The sequence below is a fragment of the Phodopus roborovskii genome, unplaced genomic scaffold (assembly GCF_943737965.1).
Source record: "Phodopus roborovskii unplaced genomic scaffold, PHOROB, whole genome shotgun sequence".
NCBI lineage: Eukaryota > Metazoa > Chordata > Mammalia > Rodentia > Cricetidae > Phodopus > Phodopus roborovskii.
In genome coordinates, this window is record NW_026126517.1 from 52501737 (window position 1) to 52522591 (window position 20855).

At 38.0% G+C, this 20855-nt stretch overlaps 1 protein-coding gene across 16 annotated transcripts in view; it reads right to left on the reverse strand.

Moving 5' to 3' along the window:
- Window positions 1-2246: 2246 nt before the first annotated feature.
- The window catches only part of Mlip (muscular LMNA interacting protein), a 231115-nt gene continuing 212506 nt past the window's right edge, over window positions 2247-20855 (reverse strand). For all 16 annotated transcript variants that reach the window (XM_051197991.1, XM_051197980.1, XM_051197984.1 and 13 more), the window contains one exon: window positions 2247-2356. In XM_051197991.1, coding sequence (XP_051053948.1) covers window positions 2354-2356 — 3 coding nt within the window. In that variant the 3' untranslated portion in view covers window positions 2247-2353. The remainder of the gene's footprint in view (window positions 2357-20855) is intronic.

Sequence of the window (20855 nt, forward strand, 5' to 3'; positions counted from 1 at the left end):
TTCTCCATGCTCTGTGTTCTCTCTAAAACCAACACTTAACTCCTCCTGTCTTCACATTAATGAGATTCTCCTCCTTGTTGAGATGCCAAACAAACAGAGTGGAATACGATGTTCAGATGCATGTGATTCTTTAGAAGTAGTACAAGAATTAAAAGGCTCCATGATAGATTTAGGGTTCAGGAGTTTTACCAGTAAAATGATGGTAATAACATTTGCTTGACAGAATAATGAATTAAACATGTATGTGTTGAATATTAAATGCCCACTCTGGGCTCATGTGTTGAATGTTTATTTCTCAGCTGTTGGCACTATTTTGGGAGGTTCTGGACACTTTAGGAGGTGAGTTTTAGAAGACTGGGAGTCTTGCCTTTATTACAACTTATGCCTTCCTATCTCGCTTCTTCCTCTCCCCCGTGAGATAAATAGATTGACTCTGTTCTGCCCACTCCATATACCATGATACTGTGCCTCACCATGGTCCTAGTATCAATGGAGCTATAGGCTGAAATATCAGAAGCCACAAGTTAAAATAATTTTCACTCCTCTTAAATTATTCATGTCAATTACTTTCTTAGAACAACATAAAATAACTAAAACAAACCTTTGAAAACTTAAGATGGATAGCATACCACATTCAAACAACCTTTGCATATTAAAAGTTGCCTTTTACAGGTGTTGAGTTTCTAGTAGAAATAAAAATGTGCTCACCTATATTGGGTAAGCAAATACATTTATTAAATATTTATGCTGAAAACCAACTGCATCTTCAAACATACATAAACATCAAACACATAAGGATGTTTGCATTCTATGGGGGGTTGAAAATATTGTAAATAACAGTTACCATTTAATAATTAAATACAAAAAGGGATTTTCTCAGATCTAATCAGTTGTGTGTGATCTGAGGAGGATGACCAACCCAACAATTGACTGAATGAGTAAATGAGTGAACGAAAAAAAAACATTAAGAAAGTATATTGGTGTTAGAATCAAATTACCTGGCTTTCTACCCCCTCTATTTACTATTGACTTAATCATTTGACTATACCTACTTTTGTAAACATAAAACGTAAATAATATTATTTACCTTACAAAAATCACCTATTGTGAATATGAAGTCAAATTCATCTTAACAACTTGTGGTAACTGGTGTACAACAAGACTCAGTATATTAAGACATATTAAGTGGTTCATGGGGATGATGTAGTTGTTTGGGGAAGGTGGATGAGCAGATATCTTACCAAGAAGATATGTATGCACTTTTTTTTTTTTACTAATAGAGGAAACTAAAAGAAGTTTATGTTTCCAGGTATTAACTGATGGCTGATAATGAAACTTTCTGATCCCTGTTGCTCCTTCATAGCAACTTCCCTTGAGTGGCTTGGCTGGGCTGATGAAGCAGTGGGAAGGAGAAGCAGTAGTGGAGATCTGGCTTTCAGGAAGTGTGAGCTACATGCCAAGGGCAAGTCAAAAAGATTTTGCAAAGGCTCCTTTGATACCTGGAGTTTGCTGCTCAGAACTGCTGAGGACTCTTGTTGAGTGTTGTCTTAGTCTTCCCTGATGGGCAATAGAAGGAAACTAAGATCAACTGCTGGGGTGACAACTATGAAACAAATGGAAATACTCAACAGGGCTTGCAGCAGCTGTGATACTGCTGAGCTCCTGGACTACCATCATACTGTGGGTTTGCTCTGTGGGAACACCATCTAGGAGATGGCTTTGACAGGAGTCATGTAGCCATAAGCAGAGGCATTGATATTCAAGGCATGCCAGCATAATATTGGTCACTACTCTGAGGCTGTTCCTGGGACAGTCCATACAACAGGCAAGAATCCTAAGAGTTTAGAAAGCAGCATGCACTATGAAAAGTATCACATTTCCCTAGTTACACTTTCACAGATGGACCCTAAACTATCTGTAAGAAGTATGGGTTTTTCCGCATCAGCATCCTTTGAGACACAGATATGCTCGCAATGATGAATTCAGTTAGTAATACATATATTAAACAGAACTACTATTGAAAAAAGAGTCACAGACATTCTTGTATCCAGGTATAATTTTTCTTTATTTAGCTGCTAAATATAGGGGAGTGTTAGTATTGCTGTCAACTTTATAGAAGACATTAAATGCTTGAGCAGCAATGCAAGAAGCTACAGGTCTATCATCCTGCTCTGGGTTTCATGAGTGTGGTGATGCTGTGTGGCTGCAGCAAACCTTTATAAAGTGTGTCTGCTGGGCTGAGCTCTTAAACAGAGCATCATTCTGAAAAAACATAAGTGAAATCTAGCAAGCAATTAGCACTGGCATTCCAAAACTCTTCATCAGACTGGTTTTCACTTCCTCTCCAACTTCTTTACTGCAAAATAAAACAATATATTGATGAGGAGGAGGACTTATATAAAAAATACCTTGAAATTTATACATTAATGTGTATACACAGTGTCAGACGTGAAAATAGATTCTATATTAGGTTCTAGTCCAGAGGACTTAGTAGATCAGCTCAGGTCCCATAATAATCATGCTGGCTTTGAGGATAGGTGCTGTTTAAGGAGTGCAATTCCATACCCAACCACCCTTCAGGATCTCGGCCTGCTGCCTTACTGTCTCTATAGACTGAGTGCATCATACCCTAAAAGATAATATCTAAAACAAGGCAAAGTGAGCATGGATTCAGCTGAAGTCCAACTTTTGTAAAATGCACCATGGAATAAAGCAGAGAGAGCAAAGACCCTCCTGCCTTCCTTTCTTTGTTGATTTTCATGGCTTTGTAATGCTGCTATTTAGTAGAGGAGTGATAGCAAAAATGTCTTTATTTGTTCACTTCTGTTTGTTCCCAGTTGATACAGTGAGACTGTCTGGAACTGATAAGATAAAGTTAACTAATGAAGATGGGCATTTGCAGCAGTGAGTCCAAGTGAACAAAAATAAAAAGCATCAGAAGAGATGGGAAGAAAATTAATTTCTAAAACATAGTCTGATAGAACACTGTGATACAATGACAAAGGAGGAAATGACTAGAACTTTCTATTTCCAGGTGTTAACTCATGATTGAGAATGAAACAATCCAACATGGCCAGTGGCAAATAGAGAAGGCCAGTTGCTTTTTCAGAGGCAACTCTTTCAGCTTTGCACTGGGTTTAATCATGGACAGGAGCAGTGACCCATAAGACCTGTGGCTTAGAGCTGGCTCCAAGAAGGGCCATAATCTAGCCAAGGAGTAACTTAGGCAGAAAGAAAGTATAGTAGCTTTGTGAAAAGTGTATGCCCTCTGCATACTTTAAGGTAATGGTTTCAGTAGTGTGAATGGAGGAAAGAAGAAAAGAAAGCACTAAGATGGAGGTTGGGTCTGTGATGCATTGTAGGGTCCAGCCACAGACAACCATTTGCTGTGAGCTAAGAAGCAGAGATTCTCTGAAACAATAATTCTAATGAAAATGGGAAATGACTAAATTGTACATCCTTTATATTGTTAACAAATAAAACCTTGTTAATTAAATTTTCCTCAAGGTGTCAGCACATAGTACTTCATATTCCAAATGATTTTTAACTAATCATGTGGCTCACATGTACGAAATGTCAAGACATAAGCTAAACACCACCCCCCCCACACACACACCTATTCTAATCTGTGTAACATAATGCCATTTGACACAGAATGAAATTAAAGTCCAAGAATATTAAATAGCACATTTAAGGCCACTCTATTTCACATTCAACCTATGTTTAGGCAGTGTCCCTACTTGTTTTCATTGTTGGTATGACCATAAGTTAGTCTGTCTTAATCATACTAAAGTAAGTATTGAGTATAGTTTATGTTCTGTCATCAGAAAGGTGTATTCCTCTGCTTACATTAAATCAAATATCATATACCAGTGTCCACTCAGTTTATTTCTAGATATAATTAAATATAATATGTTGTAGTTCTGTACATAATTAAAGAGGGTGAAGCAGTAAAGACAGCCCAGTCCCCTGGCTCGCCATCACACTTGGATGCTGATGCTGCTGGGAGAGCAAAGTCATGTTTGGCACCACAATTTGGTGTGGGCTTAGAAATGTCAGATGATACTATTACAAGTACGGTGATCATTTTAGGCACATTCTAACATTTCTACATCCCTTTGCCAGTCATAATATAGGGAAAAAAACTAAGCACAAGAGGGCCAAGAGTAAGCACTTAAGAAAGATGCAGACAATTAAATAAAGCAATAAAATGTCATGTGTTCAAGCTGACACTCTGGCACCTCAGACCCATTATTTTATTGCCAATTGAACAACACACTTATTTGGGTTTTTAAAAAATACATAAGAAAGAACTTAATGCCCTGAGAAATCATAATTCTGAAGAGAATCTTACTCCATTACTTCTCTCTACAGCTGACTCTGGGTAATAAGTGAGTGTAGCCTTTGAAACTTGAAGCCATTATCACCAAAAGCATGTTTTTGTTTTTTTTTTTTTAAAGAATGAGCAATGTAAATAGGTTCTTTCTCTCTTTTACTGTAAATATGCATACATTTTCCTAAAAAATAAAGGGAAACAATATGCATAATTTATCTTGAAGATATAGAACCAGGCTTTGCAGATCAGAATATCCCATAAGACTATAAATAATTTGCACATTGTTTACTAATGATCAACTTAAGTGAAGACATGAGACACAGTATTATAGTTTATTATCCACACACCAAACCCTGTGAAGTCTTTAGTAATTAAGGTCCTCTCAGTATATAACATGATGGAGAAACCATGTATTTTATAGTGAACACTAAGAACTCAATATTGAATCTAGGTTCAAAATCACTGGTCTCTAGATCTGAGATCCAAGGCTAAACTTGACCTTATTGCCTTATTCGTTGTTGTTGTTCTGAAATATAAGAACAAAAAGGAGATATGAATACATTGTAGGACCTGGTTTTGTGGTGGTTCTGTAATCCCATAATCCCAGTTATCCCATTCCAATGCCACTTGCCCCTCAGTTCATGATTCACTCCAGACAAAGTTTACCTTTCATCTGCTTAGATGGCATTGGGAGAAAGTCTAAATTGTCAAGCTCACCTATAGTAGATTCACCCAAGGTCTTAGAACAAGAAACAAATATGATCTGTTCCTTTGTATTGCCTAGTTGAGAGATTCTCTACGATTTCAATTTGATTATTTTGAACAAAATCTAAAAATAAGTGGGAATTTAAATTACGAGCTTCATCTTCCCTGTTGAACATAATGGAATATATTTCTCTCCCCTCCTTTTTCTTGAACATGCATTTTAGAAAATGTGTCAGCAGTACTGTCCTTATTCTTTGAACTGTCTAGAAATCCATTTGGGGAAAATAGATGGGTGCTTTGTGAAGCCCTGGGAAGTATTTTCTGAGGCTTTATCCAACTTTTTTACAAGGTGTAAACTTCCAAGGAACTTAATATCTTTCCCTCCTAGCTTCCAGAGCACAAAACACCTCATGTTTAGCAGGTGCTAGATCCATTTGGGTGTCTGGCTCTATGTTCTGTCACTACTTCCTAAAGATATTTAATTCTTTTATAAGTAAAAATAAAACACAGATGAGTTCCCAAATTGCCAGGCAAATCTAGGACAAGCTTTGGGTTACAAACAGTGCCTTCATGCTTCTTATTTAAGGGTAAAGTGATTTGTTTTATCTGGAGAGGATAATGAACTATGTTTATTAGGCTTTCTGATAAAAATTTTCCAGGGTTTGCATTCTCTTAATGGATTACCCATGATGAATATCACATTCCACTGAGCCAATGATGTTCAATTCTAAATAAGAGGTCACACTGTTTGTTTTAGAAAAGGACAGGATGGCTTACAGAAAGAGGGACTAGGGACAGGGCATGGGAAGAGTTGGAAAGGGGAAAAGGTCAGGAGGAAATGAAATAAACAAGAGGACTCCAGGGTGGGCTTCTCAAGAAGAAATCTTAAGAAAGGTTATATTTTTACCTACATAGACTCTGGACTTATGATAGAGAAGATAATAGCAGAAGAGGCATTTTGATTGTTCACTGTTGCTAATCTTGGGGGTTGGAATGTCCTTCTGGATGTCTAGACTAGGTTATACCCTCTTGTATGCATATTGTGGATACATCTATTCTTGTTAAGACAAATTCACTCTCGTCCTCCAGCAAGTTATGTATCAAATATATGAAGCTTCTTTTATCATCAGATAAGCCAGGTTTCAAGTTCACCCTTGAAAGTCAACCTTAGCAATCCAAGATTTATCCAAGCTTGATTTTGAGAAATAAGAGTCTAGGGAAATTATTTGAGGGAAAAATTGTGCCAATCCCTCTTAAGGGCTTTAATTTACCTTGAATCAAACCATATATGAGAGTGGTTACCTTGAGCACATGATTTTTTTCCATTTCTGTGTTCATCAAGAGAAGGGTGAAAAGGTGCATATCTTTATGATAAGAACCCTAGGCATCAACAGAGCTCCTGAAATTCTCCATAAACCTGGCACACTAAGTTCTACCACACAACAGCAAATCTATCATTCCTCTTTGCTATCAGAAAAAGAATCCTGACGATCCTTAATATCTGTCAAAATCTGCAAGAAGAGGAACAGAAAACAGAACATTTGGGGGTGTAGCTCAGTGACAGTGTGCCCAAGCATGCACAAAGTCTCGGTAACAGAGTGTGCCCCAGTGTGCACAAGGCCTTAAATTTTATTCCAAGCACCACCACACACAAATCACTATGAACCTGGGAGAGGAATTTGCAGAGCATGTGTTTTCTGGGAACTAGTGAATAATTAGCTCCTGTGATACTGAGACAGGAATCTGGTCCTGTACTGAAAGTCATTTGACCCTCAGGCTGAAAAGAAATCATCCTGGGTCATCTGCAGGAGAAGAGCAAAGAGAACAAGGTTGCTAATATGCTGCTCTGCACTGTGGTGCTTGCAATTAATCCTGAAAAGAGAGAAGTTAGTTTCGGAGTGAATTGTGTTTCAAAGAAAACGTGTGTGTGTGTGTGTGTGTGTGTGTGTGTGTGTGTGTTTGTGTGTGTGTGTGTGTGTGTGTGTGTGTGTGTGTGTGATGTTGAATTCACAAGATATGCTACATGCAAGCACAAATGACTATATCTGGTAGAATACAAAGTTCTTCTCTGTAAAATCACTCAGACATTACTAATCTTGGGGAGAGAATATATGTTCCTTGTAAAATGTTAAATATCCACCTACTTGGAGATTATTATATCTCTGTGAACAATAGAAATCAACAAAACTGATCTTTCAAAATTGTTCAACCAGCCTACACGTTTATCTGATTATTTAGGAAGCTTGTTATCTCAGGATTCATTCATGGCCGTATTTGTGTGTCTTTGTGCATGTGTATGTATGCGTGTATGTGTGTTTGTGTGTATATGTATGTATGCATATGTGTATATATGTATTATGTAAGCATATGTGTATGATTGAGTATGTGCATGTATAAGTCTATATGTTACTTGAGTGTGTTTATGAGTTTATGTATGCATATATTTTGTATATGTATGTGTTCATGAATGTACATGTGTATATTTGACTGAGTATGTACATGAGTATGTACATGTACATAATACATATATGTAGGCACTTGTGTGTCTGTGTGTGATATATAATTATATGTGTATATATGTGTATGAGTACACATGCATTTGTATGCATGTGTGAAAAAAAACACAAGTAAAACACTGCATCAAGTGCCCTAAATTCTCTCTCTTTACTGTGTAAGTATTACAATCAGGCCAAGAAACTTCCAAACTTTGTGTAGACTGGCAAGAGAAACATAAAGTATTTCATCTCACATGAAATAATGATCGTCATCATGCAGCTCTCTAAGAATCATTGTACCATAAGTTAAAGCTCATATTACAACTTTGCACTACTGGGCCAGAAAAATATGACTCAAAGTTTAGTAACTGAAAAATTCATCGAGATAACTTTTTAAAAAATCACTTGCTTTATTTTATGTGTGATCAAAATTAAATTGCTAATTTGATTGACACATCAACCCTGCTAGTGAAGGGTCTAACATTATAATGCCATATAATTGAATCACCGGGGGAGACTGAGATTAAAGGTGTCCAAGGTGGAACTCCGGAGATAGCTCAATGGTTAAGAACACATGGATAACCCCAACATCTGAGAAATAGTGGAGAGACTACCTTAAATGCCCTTCCCCAACAATAAGATTAATGACTACCTCATATGCCATGCTAGAGCCTTTATCTATTAGCTGATGGAAGTAGAATCAGACACACATAGCTAAACACTGAGCCAAACTCCTTGAATCCAGTTGCAGAAAAGGAGGAGTGATGAGAAACCCACAGAATCAGCTGACCTGAACAACGAGGAGCTCATGGACCCCAGATTGATATCTGGGAAACCAGCATAGACCCAACCCAGATTCCTTGAATGTGAGTGTTAGTTAGAATGACTGGGGCCTCTGGTAGTGGATCAGTATTTATCCCTAGCATACATTTGGACTTTGGGAGCCAATTCCACATAGAGAGATACTCTCTCAGACACATGGGGGAGGGCCTAGGCCCTGCTCCAAATGATATGACAGACTTTGAAGACTCCTCATGGAAGGCATCACTCTCCCTGGGGAGGAGAAGGGAGGATGGGAGGGTGCTAGAACTGGGCAACATGTAAAAACAAGCTTGTTTCAAATTTAAATATATATATATATATATATATATGATAGATATAGATAGATTATAGATATAGATATATCACTGGTTGCTCTTCCAGTGGACCCAGGCTTGATTCCCAGCACATGCATGGTAGATCACAAACATCAGTGACTCCTATTCCAGAAGACCCAATGTTCTCTCTGTCCTCTATGAGCATCAACATGTACCAGGTACAGGTATATAGACATGTGTACAATTACAAATGAAGACATAAAAAGAAATAAATGAATAATTTTGAAGCTGTCAAAGGCCTCTATATAACTGAGATCCTCCATTTCCCTGGTTCAGGATTAAGGGAAAGCCCAGCATTGGTCGAAGAAGTCACTGCTGATGATGCTGTCCTTTAGTTAGCACTGCTGGGACCTGAGCTGCAGGGTGAGTACATTTGTTCTTGAGTCTCAAAATTAAAGCAAAAATGGATCCCATTGAACCCCCACCCCAATAACCCTGGCTATTGCAAAGGCTATTGGTGGCTCTCCACAAACTGACAGGAAGGCCCTATTAAGACAACACCCTGCAACTCATTGAACTCATACTTAATGTCTACCTAGAGCCTTCCATAGCTCACTAATCATGGTTCTTAGAAGGTACTATGCACACTACCAAAGGAGAAAGGTAAACACCATCCCTAGATCTATAATGGTGACTGATATATAAGATGTACTGGCACAAAGCTTGTAAGAAAAAAACAACCAATATCTGATTTGAATTATGGCCCATGCTATGAAAAGGAATCCAGACTCAATGCTCCTGAAATGGCCAAAAACCTGAGAATGGACAGGCCACAGACCTAAAGGAAAACCAAATACTATTGTTAAAGGGATGTAACAATAAAATGACACCTAATGACATTCTGCCATCCTCATAGATCCATCCCTTGGTCAGCCATCATCAGGGAAGCTTTCTCCTGCAGCAGATGGGAACAAACACAGAAACCCACAGCCCTACAATATGCAGAAAGTGAGAGACCATTAAACATTCAACCCTAAAAGGGATGTTTCCATCAAATCCCTCCCCTCAGAGTTCTGGGAACTCTGAAAAAGGGAAGTCAAAAAGAGAGTAAGAGCCAGAAGGGGATGGAAGACAGCAATGATTCAAGGCCTTCTAGACACAACAGGGCTGCCATACATACAAACTTACAGGGACTGTGGCAGCATGCACAGGGCCTGTATGAGTCTGCAACAGATGGGGTCCTAGAGATGAAAGGAGTAGAAAAGCAGCTCCATCCCTAACCAAGAAGAAGCCATCTCCAAGTGATAGCCATTTGCAAATGAAATTTTCTGTTTCTCCAAGGGAATCTAACTGGAGAAACAAACAATTCTTTAAGGATAGGCTCCATGCCCAGCAGTATATGGCCAGCACATAATAAACTCAAAAGCATCTTTGGAGGGTCTTTGCCTAATAATGGTAAGTCAGAGATGATTGATCTTTCTTTCTCTCTTTTCTTCCTTCCCTCCATTCCTCCTTTCTTCTACTGTACAGGTCCTTATTGTGGCTTCCAATTTTGTATTTTGTGGGATTCCTGTGTGTACAAATGTGTGTGTCTCTGCACCTATATACATTTCTTGTGCTTTTTATTTTAGTCTTTTTCTTGTTGAGTAGTTTTGTCATATTTAAACTTGTTTTTCATTTACCTTGTTTTATTTTATTTTTATTCCTTGTGTCTGTTTTCTGATGAGACATAAAGATTATGGATCAAGATGGGAAGGGTACTGGAAAGGAACTGCGAGGAGTAAGGGGAAAGGAAACCATAAACATAATATATTGTATGAAAAAATTCTGTTTCAATAAAAGAAAAAACAAAACAAGTTTTCATAAGCACATGCACACAATGTAATAAAATGCTCTGTCTACTCAATGTTATTTGGCAATTTAAAGCAGTGTTTTCTATTACCTAAAACTGATAAGTTCTCAGAGTTCAGTATTACCATCAGAACTGGATGCATTGGTTCTTCACATAAACATCTATTTTAACCTTATTTTATAGCAACACTGATAGCTTATAGATGTGGCATAAGTGAATTTGAATCAAACATATGTTTGAAATACAGGCAATAATATTTCTATTTTTTAAATATTCATTAGAAAAAAAACAAATTTATTCAACCATTCTTCTATTAAGGTACATATACTCTGGTCCAAATTTTTATTTATATATAATTTGCCACTATTGCACTAAAAGGGATGACACATGTGACAAGGTTATTATCCTGACTGTATAAAGGGAGCTTTCTGCTCAATAGCAATGTCACCATCCAGTGGATCATAAGAACATAAGTCCATGAAAAACAATAGACAAAATACAGAATTTTGAACTCCTCTGAATGAAATTGGCAAATACTTTACAATAATATATTAAAAAGAGGACATTAGCTAACACAGTAGGAAACTTAGAGACAGATAGAAACAAATGTAGATAAAGACTTTTATCTAAATTGAGATTCTTAATTTAAATACTGGACATAGTGTGAGAGTGTACTTAAACCAAATTGCTCGGCAATCAGTATAGATTTAATACTGAATTTTGCCTACACTTCCCAGCCATTCCAGTACAGTAGACTGACTTCTGTCAGCCCTAATTTGCTAACTGTAAAACAAGAACAATAAAATTACCTAAGAATATTCTTTTTAGCATACAGTATGCTCTCAATAAATTGTTGTGTATAATCATTTCAGCTCAAGCAAGAGCACATGGAGACAGGTATTGTACCAGACTCATGATAGACTGAGTTGTATAATTTTTTAGTATAGCTTTGTATGCATGTGTTAGAGGCAACATATATCTCCATATGTATACATGCAAGGAATCAAAATATCCCACCCTTAGTGTATTACTTTAAAGACAACCAGAAATGTATCTAAAAGCACCCATGTGAATCATTCTCCGTACATTCTTACATTTTACACCATTGTCACTGCAGAAAGCCTACAAGATTTTTGCACAATGATCGCTTCAAAATTTGTTCAAATAAGGGGCTGGTAAAGTAATTGCCTATCATGTGTATAGTTCTGGGTTTAATTCTAAATACCACCCAAAACATAACAATAATAATGATGTTGGTGGTGTAATTATTATTATTAATAATGAAAATACTGAAAATAAATAAATAAATTTAGCTGGGAATAGTGACATACTCTTCTAATCCCAGTGGAGATAAGGGTATTTAGAATTCAAGATAACTTTCTAATAAGTGAAAAGGTCAAGGCTGGCCTGAGCTACATGAGACCCCCATCTCAGAGTAAAATCAAATAAAAATAAAAAGTACATAAACCTTCATGAAAGTACAAGAACTGTCTTCTAGACATAGGATAACAATCCAGATTTTAGATTTGTCCATAAACTGTAGAAACAGGAATGTCACTTCATGACAAATGTACAATATTTCCCAAATTGTGAAAAAAAAAACACCTTAAAAAGAAAATTTTTAGTTTTATTTCAGATTTTGATAATTTTACTTTTTTGTTTCACAGTGCTTTATTTCTATACTTTATTTGTGATAGAATCTACAACAAAGCAATTTAAGACGAACATGAAAGCATCCACTATCTTTTGAAGGGTAAGTCCTCTAAAATTCACATTTTCAAAATGAACTGCTCTCTGACCTCCACATGCACACTGTGGCATGATTACACACACACACACACACACACACACACACACACACACACACACATACACACAGAGAGAGAGAGAGAGAGAGAGATTAAATGTAAAATTTACATTTTCTCAAATTTTCCACTTTATCCAAAATGGTGTTTAAAAAATAATTTCAATATACTTCTCTTAAGAAACAAAAATTAAATATATAGAACTTCTTATCAATTATTTCTTTTGTACAATTCAGCATCTGTAAAAATAAAAGGCGGGGTTTAAAATTTAGCATCTCTTTATCATCTTAAATATGAACATGACTAAAATTTTTTTTGCATGAAATTGGGATGCTATGGCTAAGCTGGTCCATATTTTTTCTATAGACACTTTCCAACATATACAACTCATCTGTGGGGTTGGAGAGGTGGTCATGGAACAGAACTATCCTATGTCCCAAGACCTAAGAGCCTGCTAGCACAGCCATCTAACTAAAACACACCCCATGTTTAAAGGCCATCCACCCACACTTGACATCAAGCAGTGGTTTTACACTTGAACATAAAAATGCCCAAGACTGACAGGTGAGGAAGAGAAAGTTGGTCTGTCCCTGTGATGTGTATAGATAGAATTCTGGTAGTTCTACAAGCAGCAAGGAAAAGCTTATTAAGCCCTCAGGTGTATCAGAAAATCATGGTCAGCCAGATGGTCACCATGTCTCTTTTTAAAAAGTCAGGACAATGTTGCCTCTAAGAGTCAAAGTCCACCTACCAAAAGCCCTGATAAAGACATGAGAAGGACTCTTTTGAGTTGTTTGCCAGGGCCTTCCATGGGACTCCCAAAACATACAATCTATTGCTATAAGGTAAGTCCCTGTTGCCAAAGATACCATGCAATTCAAAAACAGGAGCAAGATGCCCACAAGTTAGAGTTGATATGAATACCTCCCCTATGATTACTAGATTCACAGTACCAGAAGATCCTGTACAAACTAACAAAGGAGGGAAGCAGCCAACAGTCCTACCGACTATATTGTCTATTAACCACAACAATGGCCAGCATGACACAATAATTTTAAGAGTACAGTAGTGGCACGCATACCTTGGCAATAAATGACATCTCTCAAGTGCAACTAAAACACAAAGTCAACAAGAAGGAAATCGTGTCTGGTACTAGAAAACTAGGCAACAAACCAGGACCAGTGAAGTCATCGATATTAGAGGAGAACCTACAAGATTCCTTTACTAAGCCGGATAAAGGGAACTGCAGAAAACTATAACCAATCAAAATGCAGAGTTGTGGAACCCGTTAATTTTCTATTTATTTACTTTCTTTTCATTTCACATACCAACCACAATTCCCGCTCCTCCCCCACTGCTCTCCCCCACCTTCCCCCCATCCAATCCCCCATCCACTCCTCAGTAAGGGTAAGGCCTCCCATGGGGAGTCAACAAAGGCTGTCATATCAAGTTGAGGCTCAACTGAACCCCTCTCCCCTGTATCAAAGCTGAGCAAGGTATCCCTGCATAGAGAATGGACTGCAGAAAGTCAGTTCATACGCTAGGGGTAAAGTGGAACCAGTCTAATGGATACATGTACAAAACATGACCACACTGACATTAGTAAAGGAACATTGGTAAAGAAACACAAAGATTGTGAGACAGAAGGTCAGGGAGTTTGCTGTGAGATTGAGTCTTCTAGTAATATCAGAAGCTATACCTATAAAGTCTCACCAACATGACTATCAAACCATGAGCTAAACAATGATGACACCAATAGATGCACAAAAGGGTAAGGGGAAATGCCCATGAGGCCCCAATCCTACATAAAGAACTACAGGCAGGGGCTGAAGAAATGGCTCAGTGGTGAAGAGCGCTGGCCGCCCTTCCACAGTAGTTGGCTTCAATTCCTAGCACCCACATGGCAGCTCACACCTGTCTGTAACTCAGTTTCAGGGAATCTGACACCCTCACACCAATGGACACAAAATTAAATTTAATTACTTTTTTAAAAGAAATAAAACAAACAAAAGAACTCCAGACAATTAAGGAAACCTGAGAGTGGGAGATGTAGTCTTCCCAAGAAAAGGGTATACAAAGCAGTTATCTGATGCCAAATGGTCAGCCTGAAAACATACACACAAGCAACATTACACAGATTGTGCAGGAGACAATATACAGACATACATACATACATACATACATACATACATACATACATACATACATCAATTAATGAAAGAGGCCCTGAATTTAAAAATAGCGAGGAGTATGAGGAATGGTTTGGAAGGAGAAAAGGAAAGGGATAAATGTTGCACTTATGTATAATCTCAAAACTAACATGTTGTGGTTTTGTTAATAGTCAACAAAATGATAGGCTTACTTCTAGAGACACAGATCTCTACACCTATCTTATATTACCTCTTTAGAGTCAAAAGTGTCATGTTCAGGAATTGCCACCATGGTTGACCCAGCTTTACAGAAAAGATGCCACGCTTGTGATCAGGAGCCAAAGTGAGGAGAAACAGAGGTTTAGATTTCATTTCAACAGATAATTAGATAATGACATCTCATACTTTGCTGCAAACAGTAGTGGATTTTACCAACTGTAAGGCCTGGGATTTAGCTGTCATTTGAAATGGGAAAGTATTTTGGCAGGTGTTGGGTACTCAGCATGAGACCACATCTTACTTTTCTGTTACACATCAACTCTAATAGGCCTCAGCAATACAGCAGATATTGTCATTGGTTAGTTATTGAATAAATGCTCAAAACATGGGTAAGTTTTATAGAAAAGAAGCTAAGTGAAGTTGACGTCCCCAGCCTTGTGTGCTAGCTCCTGATAAATACGGTTCAAAAGTAAAAACAACAGTTCATCTTCAGACTCGCAATAAATAGCATGTCTCAAGACGGTATCTGTTTCCTGAAACAATCAAATTTTATACATTGTTATGAACTTCAGTAATATCGAAACACAGAGACTTTCAAAATTGTGTAACCCCACCAGATTAACATTATTGTAATGCATTTCAACACAGTAACATTTAATGGGAGGGGGTTCTTTCCGTATGTGGCAATGTTTACTCTTATTGCATAGATTTTCTGAGCGCTGTATATACCCTTAAACCCACTAAGACAGATGGAAGTCCACAACATACCAGTAAAGGCCAGAATGTGACACACAGAATTTGTAATGAAATCCAACTCCCATCACCTTTATTTTGTTTAATGTAGTCTTACTTCATAGTCTAGGCTAGCATAGAACTCACCATGTACCTCAGGCTAGATTTGATCTCATAATAGTCCACCTCACTCAGCTTCCCAGGAGTGCTGGGATTACAGGCATAAACTACTATGAGGAGCTTCATTTATCCTCTTTTGTGTCATCTTCATGTATCCAACTTTAAGGTTTTGAAACCATTTGCCAGGCACATGCCTTTATGTTGGAGGCAAACCAGGGTGACAGAAAAGATGGGCCCCTTCACATTCCACACAGTTATGCTTTGAGCAAACAGAAGGACTATGACTATCTCCTGATTCTTCAAAGTGAGTTCAAAGAGGCCAGTAAGTGAAACAGTCCTGGGAAGCTTTTGATCCAGGCTTCTGAACAGGCTTGGGGGTCTCTCCCCTGGCACTTTATCATCTCCCACTCAGTTCCAACAGCTGGAAGGAACTGAACCTGCTTTTACTCAAAATTCTAACTCCACTACATTCCAGTCCTTAAGCTCTATCCCAGCCACAGTTCCTTTGCTATGGTGGCATCAGGAGTTCTCCACAGCACAATGGCTTGAAGAGGATGGAATCAGTCAAAACTTGAAACAATCTGGGTAGCAACTGAAAGCATCTACTGCTACATGGTCTCATGGCCTCATTGTCTTAGGGACACTAAGCTGTGCTCAGGATCAGTTCCTGTGTGCTGCTCAAGCTTCCAACCTGAGTAATCAGCCCTGGACCAGCAGACTCTTAATTGCACCCAGGAAAGGTGATGCAGCATTTTTATAACTTTCCACTGTATGGTAATAGCACATTTTCATTATTCTAACTTCCTAATACTTGCAAGGAAAATCAACCTGAAATTGTCAAACTTCAGAATTCCCTAAAAGAATTTTGTTGAGATTAAAAAAGCAACAGGGTCAGTATGTGGTGCCTGGATTGATATTCCATCCCTTCTTTCCAACATAGATACTCACTAACTTAAATCAAGTTCATTATCACTTCAAATTTCAAAACCTATGTAGTGACTCCCTAATCACAAGGGAACAGTAACTAACTGATCACAAACAATTATTAAGCTCTAAATGACTTCATTTGGCCTGAGAATGAACTTTTAGCACAGAAGATTCACTCACCATTTTCTTCAAGGCAGCTGACATCTGCTGGCATCTTATAAAGTTCATGAATTTAGTCATACAGATTCTTTTTATATTCATGTGCAGTTACTTAGATGTGTTTACTTATTAAGGATTTTAGTTTTCTTGTTTTGTTTGGGTTTAGGGAATCTCTTCAATGTGTATCCCAGGCTTTCCTCCGACTCTGATCCTCCCATTTCAGCCTCTCAGGTTCTGGGATTAGAAGCACAGCCCTGGCAGCAGACTCTTCACTTAGTTATCACATGCCTAACCTTGCTTCACAGATAAATCAAAGCGCTAGGTGCTGAAGTGTATTCCTTTACTCTGTGTGAATACATGTTGGTATGATTGGTTTTAATAGACAAACTGACCGGCCAATAGCTGAACAGGATGCAGTTAGAGGAAAGCCAGACTGAGAATGATGGGATGAGGGAGGGCAGAGTCAGAGGAGCCAGCAGACACAGAGGGAGCAGGAGATGAAAGTGCCATGTTAATAAGTTTATCGCTATGTGGCAGAGCGTAAATAAGGAATATGCGTTAACTTAAAATGTAAGAGCTACTTAGTAATAAGCTTGAGCTATTGACCAAGCATTTACAATCAATATAGGCCTCAGAGTAGTTATTTGGAAGTGGCTCCTGGGAAAGGAAGACTCCACTAAAAGACTAGAATAACTTATTTAAGATCCAGAAGTAGAAATAGAGAACAATGACTGGGATCTGGAAGACAGTTTCTGAAGACAAGGCAATTGAAAGAACTGTGAGAGGAAATGCCCACAAGCAGCCCTTTGGGTATTGCAACCAAGAAAGGGACACATGATAAGAAATTCCAACTTCAGCAGAAGCCAATGTCACCAAAATATTAATGGCTGTCTGAAGATAATTAAGGAATCCGTTCTAAGTGGGGCAGCAGGGAGTAAAGGAAAAAAGGAAGTGGAGGAAATGAAGGAAGGAAAGAAGGAATTTTAGATGAAAATATTGTCTAGAAAAACACAATAGGATCAACTCTGGGGCAATGGATTTCTCTTCCTATTTCCTTGGATTCGCAGAAGCAGCAAATGGATGTGCTGGCTAGGGCAGGTGATCTGGGAACTATTAGAAAGAAAAATGGTAAATGATAAAACCTCTGCTGAATGTAGATGTTTGGGTAAAGCATGAAGAACATAGCTATTAAGTGATGAGGGCAATAAAACACAGTAGAAAAGACTGCAGGAGTCCAAAAAGGAATAATTTAAAAAGAAAGACAAAAGTAAATTTTACATCATTGCTACACAGACAAAAGAAGCATACGGAGGGGCAGAGGGCAACCCAAGACTACACACATGGTTATAATGTTCTGAAAAAAAAAAAAAAACAAGTTACTATTTGACCTCAAATCAAAAACATAGCTGAAAGGTCACTGTTCCCATCTCAGCGATATTCAGCATAGACAGTGAGTTAAACGGAATATGCAGTGAACGGGGCAAAGCTCACTTCCATCACAGGTGGGAACTTCGGTCTGTGGTTCTGTATAGCAGCTGCATTAGACCTTTGCACACTCATCACTGCAGTATTTAAACAGCACATTCATTTGCTTTTCACCACACTTCATCACAACTGCCAGCAAACTGGCATGCAAACCTATGGAGTGTTGACCACCCGTGGGCTTTCTCTCACACACTGCTGTTTCTCTAGAGGCTGTGTGACCTTCCATGAAAAGACAAGAAGGTGAAATCTTCCCAGGCCAGACAGAGAAATGAGGCTGCAACAACTAGAAGGAAGACATTTTGCAAAACATAGTAAGTCTGTCCATAAGAGGTGGATTCCAGTGCTGTGACATCCGTGGAGTAGTTCTGTCTGAAGGTAGTAGTTTTTGCGACTGCCAGATACTCCAGAGAGGAGGAAGTGTTGCAGGACATTTTAACGCCTTAAACTCATCAATGGAAGGCAGTGTGTTCAGAATTTACTTCTTAAGAATGCTTTTCAAGTTCTTCACAATGCCTTATAAACCATATTCTTATCATGTATCTATAGAAACCTGCTCCTTCTCTTTCTCTACACTTAGTAACTCAAGGTACAGTGTGACCTTCATTAAAAAAAAAATGCCTCTAGAAAGTAGCTGTGAAAATCCACCGCTGCAACAACTACTGCTGTCTGCTTTCTTAGTATATGCTGTTATGATGAGACCACAAGTCCCTGAGAAACCTGAATTATGTGCCATTCATCTTTAAGCTGTTTGTGCCTGGCAGACAACTCATGCAGAACAGAGAACAAATTGATATGAAAAAGTAAATCAAGTTTTAAAAAATGAATCACATTGTAGAGGGAAAAATTTATCATTTACCAATCAAAAAATTCCAAATCTGTGAATATTTAGGATTTGTTCACTGCAGGCTCGAATGTCTCACATGAGACCTCACACACGGAACCCTGCAGTAGAATGACAGGAGAGCTCTACAGGACTCTAACAGTTCCTTTGCTTTCAGGAGACAACATTTGTCAGTGTTTAACTCCACAGTTAAACAGCTTCTTATTTCTGGATCCTCCTGAACTGTTAAAAGGTCTAGATATGAGATTTGTACCTTCTAGGCCTGCAAATCAGCCTGCTCCTGTTAGAAGCCACTGAAGAACCCCATGGCAAGACAGTTGGTCCAATTCTACTATGACGGGTGAGAAGTCAGGGCCTATGGTCATCACACTCAAATTTGTAAATCTGATTGTCCTCCCCACACACACACTGTGTGTTCTCTCTCTCTCTCTCTCTCTCTCTCTCTCTCTCTCTCTCTCTCTCTCTCTCTCTCTCTCTCTCTCTCTCTCTCTGAGATCTACCTGGCCAATCAAAGGATCTGGGGCTTTAGTCACTGATTTCAAACATTTCACGGTGCAGAGAGCAGTCTATAAATTTCTCATACAGGCACAGAAAGAGGCAAGATAGCCATGAGACTACATTTCTAACAGCTGCTGTTCCTGCATTTTGAGTAACAAGGCCATGAACAACAAGCTCCTATGAAAAGCATGCTTCAGACATTTCCCAGTCAGCTCTCCATTTGACTGTATTCAGATGTCCTGATCAATCATCTTACATGGCAGTTGAATAATAAAATTACTTGCCACAGATCTTTCTGATTTTATACCTGTTAATATGCCAGCCATTAGGCTGGATGTTGTGAACACAGCAGTGAACAGCCTCCTGACCTTGAAGATTATAGTCTAGTGAGAGAAACTGATACAAATTGAATTATTATATGTGAATAATATAATTACATTGTTATATAATGTTACTATATTTATTATATTATAAAATATTGTAATGATAATTATATAGTTAATTAATAATACAATATACAATAATACAATAACAGTATAACATGATTAATATGCTATTATATTGTTTATATTATTTATACCATTAATTATTAATATAATGATGATAGTAACACAGAATAATATATTAGAAAATAATTATCTGAGTGTTGCAAGAATTTATTATCAATAGACCTGAGGCAGTCTACAAGGATATGAGGGAAACTTCCCAATGTGCCCAGTTACCTGCTAGAAGCTAGGAACAGTGAATGTGCACATGGATCCACTCATTGAGAAGAAATCATAATTACAATGATTGGAAACTAGGGAGAAAATTCAGTGGGAAATTCATAACATGAGTGATTGAGAAAATGTCAGGAAAATTGCAAGCATCAACTCCACTTCATAGGCAATGAGTAAGCTCTTCAATTTGCTAAATGAATGAGCACTGTAAAATTGAAGTTTGTTTCATTTCCCCTAAAAGACTTCAGGCTGCTAGATGATAAGCCCTGCCATATTCTAGCAGTTGTGCATCAACAACAGCAACAAAAATTATGAAAATCAGTACATCATATGTCACAATGAAAGACTGGCTTCCCTGTATTGCAGGAAAATGCCATTGCTTCAAAGAGAGAGCTAGTTACATCTCGTAAACATTTCACTTGATTTAGCTGAGTTTTAAAAGTGAAGATAGGAACATGAGTACTTTAACTATGCCTTGCATTTAAAAGGATGCATTTTGGTGTTACCCAGAGGTTAACCAATGTGTCTATCTTCTATCTACTGATGCCCTTTATGACCTCTCTCTGTGCCCAGTTTCCTCATTCTTAAAATCTGCCCCCAAGCTGTGGGCAGCTTGCTTACTATGTGTGAGGCCCTCGGTTTGCTATCCATCACTAGCAAAATAACAATAGCTAGCATGATTAATTCTCCAACTAAAATAAAATACTGATCCCAA